General features: G+C 45.4%; 1 protein-coding gene across 1 annotated transcript in view; it reads right to left on the bottom strand.

The window, feature by feature from the left end:
* The window catches only part of LOC142566327 (ionotropic receptor 25a-like), a 53,597-nt gene that overhangs the window by 24,341 nt on the left and 17,217 nt on the right, over positions 1-12,039 (bottom strand). Inside the window, exons 8-10 of the mRNA XM_075677250.1 lie at positions 7,207-7,383; positions 4,268-4,390; positions 3,467-3,574 (exon numbers count right to left, since the gene is read on the bottom strand). Of these exons, the coding sequence (XP_075533365.1) occupies positions 3,467-3,574; positions 4,268-4,390; positions 7,207-7,383 (408 nt within the window). The remainder of the gene's footprint in view (positions 1-3,466; positions 3,575-4,267; positions 4,391-7,206; positions 7,384-12,039) is intronic.

The raw sequence follows: 12,039 nt of genomic DNA, 5'->3' as shown, positions 1-12,039 counted from the left end.
TGATCACCTGGGATCCTCTAAAATGCGCCTAAATTTAAATAAACGGGTGTTTTGCATTTCGCCCCCGTCGAAGTGCGTCCGCTGTACACGGCCGGGCGGTCTCGGTCCGGATTTCTTCATCATCGCCGTTCGCCTCAACGCTTCCGTGGGCTCCGCTTTTTAATATTTGCCTTAAATTAAACACCGCGCATTCGCAACAAAACGCCAGTGGTCCCACTTATCACCAGATGAGTAAGCGCCAATTCTCCGTTGCGCATAGCGCCAGATTGTTCGCCGAGCACAGCTGTTCAGTTTCTGTTAAACTGTGGCAGAGAAGGACTCTGTGGGCAGTATCTTATAACGAGATCAAAAGAATGAAATTGCTATTGCAAAGGGCTGCTACCGTAGAATACTTCATGACAAAGAAAAGCGAACTGAGCTGCTCCATGCGCTTAATATTTCTTGCAAAGCGATGCCATTTCTGATAAGATAATGCAAGACGAACTTCGCTACTAAATGTCTTCGGTGCGGCTTTTAACAACGGATTAAGGCGAACCTGAAGTGTTAGGTTCAGTTGAAACTAGCTGTAATTAGGCAATTGCCTTAGCAAGCAGTCGTTTAGAAGCGTCAGTAAGCCCAGCACTTATTCACGCTGCTCGTGGTTTCGACGCAGAAACGACGAGACTAGGTATTTTGGTTCTTAATTCGCAACTATTTACAATGTGTTAAAATGTTGCAATCACCGGTCCTGATATTCTTATCATGGTCGAAAAATGAAAAAAAAACTTTATAATTCGATTAAGAAAAGAAATAATACGTGTTGGTGCAAAAACAAAATACAAGCACGATCATTTATTTATCATGTAAAACAAGCGGAGCGAAATACAGATAGTACAGAGGCGTCCGGTCATAAATGGTCCACCATTCACAATGCAAGAAGTTTGTTAAAAGCATCTTTGAAACGGCGTTAGTCTTTAGCGTCGGCTTCTCACGCTCCAGGGACACGTCGTCGCCGTTGATGTTGAAATTGTACGCAGTGACGATGTCCGAGGCGTCAAAGTGTTTCGCGCACACACGCGTATACTTCGATTCGAAATTAAAACCGCCACTATCCTGCCGCGGTATGGCCCGCTTCCATTTCTCGCGCTGCTCCTTGTTATTAGGTAAACAGAACAACGACACCTTTTCGGTCGTGCCCTTGTAGCCGGAACGGCACCCAAGCACGCAACACGTGTTCGGCATCGTTGTCCCACCCCGCCACTTCAACCAAACAGCCCAGCACTCGAAAAATAGCGCAGCACATGCACATAACGCACCCGATCACTCAGCTTGCCTCGCACTGCGCGCGCGTTTCGGTACGCGAACGATGCCCTCTGTGGCACAGTGGCGCCGCGTCGCGGCACCTTTGGGCAGCATATGAACCTCTCCCATAGCGTGACGGCGGAGTTTCGTGACCAGAAAAACATGGAAGGACTCTGATATAAGCAAACAGAACGTTGTTGCTGAGAAAAAGTAAGGAAAACATCTCTCTGCAGTATGTCCATCATTTTTCTGGTTCATAAAACCGTGCATGCTTGTTCAACGTGACAACAAAGTGATGGCCGGCTACGGAGAGACAGCTAGGAACTGCAACTATATGAAGGAGACCGTGTAGCAACATTCCCTTGTCATGCCGTAAAAGCAAAGCGAGGCTGTACTCTACGAGGCCAGGAATCGTTCCACAATAACTTGTCGTCATGTAGAGCGTGGAGCTTAAGTTCACTAAAAGCGAAGTTCACATTTCTTGCCTGTCAGAGCCAGTCCCTAAGGCAGGGAAACTTGACTCTATTACAGCGAAGCTGTATACGTCTACCGTTCAAGGAAATTTTCGTGTCGTAAGCAAGAAAACTCCCCATACGTGGGCCGATCCCGGAGATAGTGCGATGCCGGGCCGACCCGCAGCGGAGGTGAAGCAGGCGTTAAGCACTCCCCATACGTCTGCCAATCTCGAAAATACTGCAATGCCGTGCCCACCCGCGGCGGAGGTGAAACACGCGTTAAGCACTTCCCATATGTGGGCCAATCCCGAAGCTAGTGCAATACAGGGCCGACCCGCGGCGGAGGTGCAGTTCTCCATTAAAGGGCCCACATACACAGCTTCGGTGGTCATCCTTTTTCACGGAGTCCTGGAAGGGCACTGAGAATTTTTTTTGTTAATATACTGTGCGGCTCATTCACTTAGTGTTTCAACTAGATCTTATGGGCGAAACGAAGATTACTTAAAGAGGCAATAGAGCAAAATCTCAGCCAGCGACACCTGCAGACAGATGTCACATCACGTGTGCCGTCACAGACGTCACGTGCTGGTGGGCTCTTCAGCCCTTCAGACAGTTACAACGCATTACATTTACAGTGGAGCTGTTAGAACCTCGCTAGGTTTCTCTTCCCGTCCGCGGCTTCACCGAGCTGGGGGAGAAAGAGCTGATAGAGAGTGAAAGCAGAGTATAAAAATAGCATCGCGCAGCATAGCGACGCGATGGGGGTGGTTCTTTAACGTTGCGAGCCCGGTACTTCCCATTAAAGAACGGCATGCTCGTTATCTGCATAACGTAGCATTTCCGACAGGAAAGTAGCGGGCGCGGCGTTTTCAACAAAGGAAACGCAATCGTTGTATGGCAGATATGTACCCCAAAGGGTGTAAACTTTTTTTATAGTCTTTCTCGCAGTGGAAAAAAAGTTATGCGTGACTCTGTTATCGCAAACACCAGAGACGAGTGGAGCTGGGGGAAGCCCAGCAGAAGTTAGACTAAGTGTGCGGTTCGGCACTACTTTACTGGCCTTCCCCCATACTCTAAAAAAACGTTTACACATTTTGGGGTTTATATCTGCTACGCAACAATAATCGTCATCTGTCTTGCCCGCATTTCCGTTCTTGAGAACGCTGCGTTCGTTACTTTCCTGTTGAGAATGTTCTGTCATGCTGATAACGCGCATGCCGTTCGTGACTTGGAAGTACCAGGCTCGCAGCGTTAAAGAAATGCGGGCAAGACAGATGACGATTACTGTTGTGTGGCAAATATACACCCTAAAGGGTGCAACTGTTTTTAGAGTGCAGCTCCGCTGGTCTCTGGTGTTTGCGATAGCAGAGCCACACATAATTTTTTTTATATTTAAAAAAAAAAGATAATGGAACCAGCGCTGTTCAAAAAGCACAAGTAGATGTAGATGTAATACCCCTTATGTAATACCCCGCAAAGGGTCTTTAGGGTAATAAAATGAAATGAAATGAAATGAAATATTGCTACCTTGCCTGTGTGTGTGAGCGCATCTGCAGAAGGTGTTCGCAATCGTGTACGCGAGAATGCGATGTCCCACCATAGTAACCACATCCGCACCCAGGGTCGTCCGCATGTTTTAGCGTGCAACTGTGCGGCTTTTGAACAATATTTTGCCGTAGGAATTATATGGGCAGTTTAATAAATACTTCTCCGGACGCGTTTCTACTTACAACAATCGTGGTGACCCGAAACACCGTGACCGCGGCGTACTTCCCGAGATCTTCTCCGGGACTTTCCACCAGCGTTCCCTCAGGGTCCTTGTACGTCCATTTGGCGATCTTGAAAAGAGCAATATACTATCAGCATAAGTTCAGACGCTAACAATGGCGAAACTACTCTCATGCGTTGCTCCATTTCCAGGTTCCCCTGTATTTCTAACAGTGATATTTGTTCAGTCTCTGAAACGTACACTTGATACTACTCTGCGCTTAGAAACCGGCTACACGGCGATTACACGTCACATTTCCATGTAATTACACGTAATATGCGTTCTGATCAGTAATTTTGTGTTCGCATTTTGTTTTATGCTGATGGTGCAGACTGAATTTGCTGCCGAACATGCTACCTCTACGTCTAGCTTTGTGTGCATAGAAAGACATATATCGAAGGTCGGAAGGAAACCTGCACGGGGATGCAGAAACACGGTCCCGGAAGCGATGAAACAGGTCACGCATTAAAAAGCTCTAACATTCAGTGCCCTCCAGGTAAGTGCCAAGAAGCACCATAACTTTCAAGGCATCTCTTCGAAAGCATCACGCCGGTTGTGCTCTGCAGAATCCAACGAGCTTTTAGTGACGAGAGGACAGAGAAAGCAGCACATGCAAAGAATCGGCTTCTGCGCCGAGAGGTGGCGCAGGACTTGTTAACAGCGGGGTCTGGGTCATCCTAATGAGCTCGCACTAGGCACTTAGAATAATGAAGGCCATTAGCATAACCTATAAAGAGGAAAAGTAGTCTTGTGGTGTCTGTACCGTCGTGAAGTTCATCTTCTTCGCTTTTCTTGTGTTGACTCTCTGTACGGTCATACCGATCTCTTGGTAGCCGTTCTCTTTTTCTCGTATCACAATGGGCCCAAAAGGTCCAGCGTGCTCCATCTGAAATTAGATATCCACATTGTGCGTGAAGGATCACGGGAATTGGGGAGTGCGATGTTTAAGTAACAATCGTATGAAGCCAACAGGCGTCGCATGGCAAATAATGAAAATAATTTCCTTGCCCAATTAAGGTGCCCAGTGATTATAGTGGAGATTCGTGTTTATCTTCGTAGTCTTAATATAAGGAAAGGAAGCGAATGTGGACAACTTCATGCCCGACGGGAGCCGGACCCTCAAACCCTCTGACGCGTGCGCTGCAGTCGCAGAGGCTGTGGATTCGCCTTTATCTAGCGGGAAGTTTTCTTTCATTTTCACTTCCTTTCTATTTATTTATTTATTTATTTCCTTGCATACCCTACATGGGGGTATTACATGAGGAGTGAAATAATCCAGGGTATGAACATAAGCACAAATCTAATCCTCCCCTACGATCTAGAAGAGTTGACTGTTGGGCTAGTTGGTCGTCCATATTTGCAGTAGTAACTTAGCGCGATAAAAACACGGAAACAAGAAAGCGCTTGTCCTTGTCCGCCCTTCTTGTTTTCGTATTTTTATCGCGCTAAGTTACTACTACAAAACTCCCCTACGATCGGTGGTCACTTTGAACGAAATGTTAAGCATTTTCTGCATTGTCTCTCGTTTCAATGTCACTGGGATTTGTGCGGATGTGACAAGATGCACGCCATCAAACTAGTAGGAATAATTTGGTCTGCTGCCTTCTATATGCTGCGATCAGTGGTCCTGCTCATTTTTTCCTTCGAAAAGAGCGATATGAACCATAACTATACAACATAAAGAAGGATAGGCTTTTCGGTAGGTCAATGAGGTTTATAGCCCCAAACCTATGCCTCGGTTATAAGGGATGCCATATTGATGAAGTCTGCAGATTTTAACAACCATGGGCTGTTTAACGTTCACTAAGTGTGTATCAAGATGCTGAAGGTGAGGTTTAGGAATCCTATGCCTCAATTTCATGATCAGCAGTAGAAAGCCATCGCAGCTGAGCTGCCCAGGCGAGTAGGTTTCTTTGTCCAATCACTACTGGCCTATTGCTACGGTGCTTTTCGCTCATAGCTGGCCCTTGCGTCATTAAAAACCACACATCAACTGGCATATTGCTCGACACTTGAAAGAAAAACTGCCGTTGATCAATAGCGTTGCAAATAAGCAAGCGAGGAGGCAGTGGGGTACGACTACTTTCACCCTGTCAAACTATTAGCCGGATAGATCTTGTACAGACCGAAGAAGGACGCCGCCATGGAGGGAAACCATGCATCCCTAGTCGCCCTTTGTCCGCCAAGCACTTCTGGCGCCCTCGGCATTGCTGGTAAGAAACATCTGAGCACCGTGGCCGGACTACGCGGACTGTCCAGTATGACGCTGTTATCAAGCGACACATAACAGCACCTGCTTTAGGGGTGTAAATATTGCCATAAGCGTATCATATCTACACTAAAGTAATAATCATACAGAATAAGAAAATCTAATCTACCAACTAAATATATGCAACCGACCAAGCAACTAACTACCCGCTAAAAACTGAATCCATGGGAGACCCTACAAAGGAATGATGACTGTAGAAAACCTTGCCTAACTAAGACATTTCGTGGAGCAACTGAAAATTATCCAGCTCATGCAGTGTGGACGAACAAATATTGTAGAGGCAGCTGGAGACCTACTACACTCATCAGAAGACGCTAACACATAGCCTGCTAATCAACTGCGCACTAAGGAAAATTGCATCCTTAATGGTATTTTCTCGTGTCTAAAACTCACCACCCTAAACCCTAAGAAAGGGTTTTAAGGGGACTAATGCGCCCATTAGAGAGGGTAATTTTTTGAAATGGCACCCTTTCTCCCAATGTGTGCTTTGTCGAAATACACGCTATGTTGTATTCTTACAGCGATATCTTTTATTATGTCACTACCCTAGTCTCTCGGACGCCTGCCGAAGTAATACCGACGTTTATAAAGAACAGAAGCGAAGAAAAAAAAACGGCCTTCCAGCAGGTTTCGAACTGTGGACTTACAAATGTCCTATCAAAAGTGCTACCTTTCGATTACTCCGCATTTTTTCCCCTCCTTTGTTGCCTAGTGACACAACCACCAGGTTAGTAAAGTAGCTTTAGAGTGCAGTAGCGCCTCTTGGGCTTTCTTATCGAAGATTGCTCTGCATGCACCTGCGCATTTTTATTCTATCCGATACTGCACGAAACAGCGCAAGACTTAGACTGCGCGTGACACTGCGCCGGCCCCGATGCTACGCCAGAAAGAACACACGCCTGAAGAAATTGGCCGACGCGTTGTTTCGCTCACCATTGGCAGCTAATCTATAAAACAACACCCAGCTGAAACAACTTTAACCAGCCCATTGGTTAAAAGCAAAGGCAGGGTAGGAATTAAGCAAAAGAAAAAAAGTTATGTCTTCCCACTTCACCACCGAGGACGCCATGTGCATGAAATAGAAGGCTGACATCCATAGCCTAGTGTGACCATATGACCTGCTCGAACAATGATTTGGCGCAAACCGCTCCAAAGTAGACACTTATGGCTTTTTACTTGCTTGAAATATTCAAGTGCCCGAGCACCCTCAAAGTTTGCAAGGTGTATGTTTTGAACAAAGCGCCCGTTTAGCACCCTGAAATTAGGAGAAAGGCGCCCTAAGGGTGTTCTGCTAACAAATGCACCCATTTTCAAAACTTTTCAGTGAAAGTAAAAGGGTGTTTAGACATCTAATCAACCCTCGAGGATGTGGTTAACCGACTGAGGCATAGAAGTGGGGTCTAATAATGGCACCTGGCGGCGGAAGCACCTACCTGCATCATTGTCGTCCTGAGCGTGATGTTCCGGCGCTCCATGAGCATGGAGCTGGTGAGATTCATGTCCGTGCACGTTGGGTACTCCAGGTCAGGGGGCAGCCTCCCGCTCGCTCGCTCTTCGGCAGCGGCTCGGATGACCATAGACGTCACGTCACTGTAGAAGGCCGCGTCGACCTGCAGTATACACATAAGCTAAGCTCGCGATATCTATACGAAACGGTTTCACCAGGAGCTCAATTAAGAAGTAAAATACACTGAAGGGCTCTGAAGAAAACAGTGAATGTGCCAGTGGTGCCTCTTAGCTTCTGAAACCAGCTGAACAAGCTGGTTCTAAAGTTTCTGGGTCTAGAGACTGGTTTGGTCGACGGCTGACAGTCACAGCAGCTTGCTCGCGCGAAGAACAAGAGCAAGGCCACAGTTAGACCTGGCGATGTGAGCGAACTCTTACGCTTTATAGCCAGAGAAAAGTTTCAACATTGCCGCTGGTGTAGGAAGAATCGATGGGCACTTGGGGCTTTTTCGATAGCTTTGCACACCATTAAATTCTGTAATTTGTTCTCATAACGGCACAACGTCAGCCTTAATGAAAACGAAATCCAACGCAAACAGCGCGTGCCACCTCTCAGTCCGCGTAAACTGTGTCTGACTCCACATTGTGGCGAGTAACGATATGTTGTTTACTTGTTTTACATTTAACTTTTTGCTGACGCCTTGAATAAATTGTAGCAATTGCCTTATGCTAATGTAACGTAATAAAATAAAAACGGAGCTAAACTTTATTTTTTTTTTTTGTGACGCCACTCGTACAGGCCGCAGCTAGAGTCGCGAAATATCAGAGCGACGTATAGGTATATTGCAGTGCGAGAAAAGCTATGGGTCCGTATTCACAAAAGGCTCTTACACAGAATTGTTCGTTTAAAAGAAGAAATTCCAGCCTCTCCTGATGCTGGGCGTGTTATTGATGAAGGCGATCTGGCAATGGGCAAAATGCAATTACGAACTAAAAGACATGTTTTTTTGCCGCGAATGAAAACACACACAAAAGGAAGACACATAAACGATGGCACAGGTGGCCGTCGTCTATTGTGTGTGTTTTAATTTGCGGCAAAAAACATGTCTTTCAGCACGCACCAACGAGGCCAGCAAGCAGTTCCGTTGAAACGAACTAAATGATTCGGGAATTCGGTGTCTGGTTCTTTGAACCAACCAGTCAATGTTTCTTTGGAACTATTCCAGAAAAAAAAATTAAGGAGCCATTTCACTATGTGAAGGTGGATGAACAGCGAAGCTGTAGCACATTAGACATGGTTACATTAGACAAGGGCACGTGTATTAATTTTCATCATAAGGTAATGGTAGTGACGATAGCTTTATGATTACTGTGACATACACTGATTGGTTCGGTTACAACCTTAGACAGATTCTGGGCCAAAGTTAAATCTACACACGACCGTTGCTGAGTGACTTGAGTTGGTGTGGCACTTCAAACCAAACTCTTCTAGCACAAACTGAGTGAACCATTCCTTGTCTGGTTTTGAAATGTCCACATTGAAGTCGCCATCGATGATCACAGGGGTAGTGTCACCACGGCTAACCCATGCAAAGTGCGCGGTCAAGAACTTCTCGATATCACAACTGGGTGTACCTGGAGACATATGCACAGTGGATATCCCATTTCCGTCTTTCTTTTGTACGGCACAGACATCTCCACAGTCGCTAGCATTGTCCTCTTGCGAGTCAAGGGTGTATGGTTGTATACATACATTTTGTCCTTTGCGCATATGGCAACGCCTCTTGCTAATGAGTCCATGTGCAGTTCACAAACAACTACTGTATACCCATCGACTTGGAACAACGCATCTTGATTTATTTATTTCATTTATAATTAATTAATTAATTAATTAATTAATTAATTAATTAATTAATTAATTAATTATTAGGGGCGGAGTGTTTGAAGCCGTCTTCACCTCCGCCGTGATGGGCCTGGTATTGTACTATCTTTGGGATCGACCCACGCTCACTCACATTTTTTTTTTATTCGCGCATAAACACAAAAAACACATGAAACCTGAGCCATATACAGCTTCGTTGTAAAAAAAGAATGCGGTGTTTAAGCACGTAGAAGTGCAGACAGCGTATATTCGAGGTATGATAAGCACGAATCTTTTTTTTTTAATTCTTCAGAAAACACTTTTTTTGTCGAAAAAACGTGCGTTAAAGCCGTGTATTGTTAACGTGCATTGATACACATGTGCTGATACCGTTCATCAAGACTAATCGAGCAGTGAGCGATGAAAATAGTCTTTCCGCGCTGCCGCGACAGTTTCAAGGTCTGAAGTGTTGCGTCAGTGCAGTCGTTGGAGCAGTGCGCCGCATGTCCACTTCGTTACGGGGTACGTGTTTCAGTACCTTGGAGTCTACGTTTATTACTTGTAATGCTTAACATTAATGGGGACATGGAGCACGAAGTGGCATCCGGTGCTCTGCTCAAGTCTGAGCAGACGACACTCTGACCACCTCGTACTCGGGTAGACACGTGAATCATGCCGGGTTAGTGCATTCGTACGACTGAGTTGCTGGTTTTCTGGAGTCGCTGAGGTGGCAAGATGCACAGCTGGGCGAGTTCATGGTAGGTTATCTAGGGGTTAGCGTATGTTTCACAGACACAGACACAAAATTAAATCATCATTGTCCGTGTGTATTATCAGTTAGAGGTATACGTTGGCGCCTCGAATATCAACAAGCTACGGCTTTCACTAGTAATACCACATTATTGTGAAACAAGTGGTAATACCTTTTAGAAATGGCACAGAAAAGACGACAAATAAGAGTAGACAACAGGACAGTTGCTAGAACAGACGATAGATAAACCCGTACGAACTAAGCCAACAACAAGCCTTACTCAAGTTATACAAACTAACGAATACATTTCTGCGCCAAAAGGAAAAGAAATACTTAGGAGCGCAAGTAAGAAACGATAGGTCGAGCACTGACGTCACTGTAATCGTCACTGTCATCGTTCTAGGCAACACTGATGTACGCATGCGCATTTGTTGAATCTCTTTGCTCTGCTGTAACAATAAAATCAGTTGAAATCAGCGCTCGACCTATCGTTTCTTACGTGCATTTCTAAGTCATTATTTTCCTTTTGGCGCAACAAGGTATTCGTTATATCTCAACCAACTCGCCCAGCAACAAGTTCTACTCATATACAAGCTAATTCAGCAACAAGTCTCCCACTTGAGTTATAATTCCTCGGCCAGACTTCCCGTACTGCCCATAGGATGCTTTTTGACCCTTAGATACTCCTCAGAGAAAAAAGCAGGGAGCTTCATCTGCCCGTAACATCCGTGTGCGAAGTGACAAGAGTTCTAATGACACCCGGTGAGCACCACCTCGGAATCGGTGAAATAATCTGTAATTCAACTACCACATGCAATATGAAAACCTGTGTCATCTGCGGTGTGGACAGTTGTGCTAGTAGGTATCGTTAGATGAGTTCCGATGCTGGTAGTTCCTTGCTCCGGCAGACGCTGCGAACGACGCGCCGCAGCACGCAGATATCAAATTCGTCCAACTCTCTCGTGCGCTCTGCGCCTCTCACACGACGGGCTAAGCCTTTTCGGCGCAAAACCTCAAAGGCTCAGTCGTATTCGGCAGCCCAAGTGTATATAACTAAAGCTCTTCAATACTGTACCGCATGCGAAACTCTCCATAGACCTTATATTTCAGAATCCGGACACAGTGGCTAGTGAACAGCGTGGGGTTTGCGGATTGTCTCTTCCCTTACACAAAACACAAAGATAGCTATATAAAGAGTCATTCACTATGCCAGCACCGCGAAAATAAATAAATAAATAAATAAATAAATAAATAAATAAATAAATAAAAATTCAGAGCCCATTCACTAAGTGAAGATGGATAACCAGCGAAGCTGCATTGCTTAATAGTTATATTAAGTTCTATATGGTGGCTGTGCTATATTGGTTGAATAAAGGCACAAAGACATAACTTGTTTGTTTGTTTTGTTTTCTTTATTGCTTTTATTTTCAGTTTTGTATTCTTTATTTTTCTCATTTATTTTTTTCTTATTTTCATTGTTTCTCTTATTTTATTTATTTATTTATTTACTTTACACAAATACACCGACGTTTCGACACGTATCGTCATAGAAGGCGTGGAAAAAGACGACGACGAACGCGCGAGCAGTGGCACTCGCGTTTGCGCGGTTGGAGCCGAAAATTTTTTAACATGAAAAAAGTTGTACAAAGCATTTTTTTTCAGAAACATCTGTTCTTTCCCTTGTGCCTGGGACCTCTTTGGATTCCACGTGTGGCAAGGGTCGTTCAAGGGCTCGTTACAGGTCCCCGAGCCCACAAGGTTATGTGCCATTGAGCTTGGACCCTTTCTTTACTATCACCAGGATGGGCCCACATGATGATTTGTTTTTGTCTACATCTCGGACACATATTTTTCCGGATCCTAGCCATAGATAGCTTCGCTGTAGAACTAAAGTAGATGTATACGAACACTTTTCAGTAAGTCCCGTTCTGAGCGCATTGAAAACGGTAACCTAGCCCACGTGCGATCAGGCAGCCATTGATAAGTGATGACTTGCAGTGGAACGCGTCGCGCGTGGACAGCCTAGATGGAAAACTGCGCGTCTATGGTACGGTGTGGGAAAACTTTATTCAGGCCCTTCGGAACGCGCGTCAGCAAGTGACGGGCCGCTCCCATGTCGGTGCAGAAAGGCCGAGCCTCTCTGCTGCGTCGCGCGTCTGTGACGACGAAATACTCGGCATGCGCAGGCAACAATTTATGCTGGTAATC

Source organism: Dermacentor variabilis, unplaced genomic scaffold, assembly GCF_050947875.1.
Source record: "Dermacentor variabilis isolate Ectoservices unplaced genomic scaffold, ASM5094787v1 scaffold_12, whole genome shotgun sequence".
NCBI lineage: Eukaryota > Metazoa > Arthropoda > Arachnida > Ixodida > Ixodidae > Dermacentor > Dermacentor variabilis.
The sequence above is the reverse complement of the archived record's forward strand: the minus strand, read 5'-3'. Positions and strand labels throughout refer to the sequence as shown.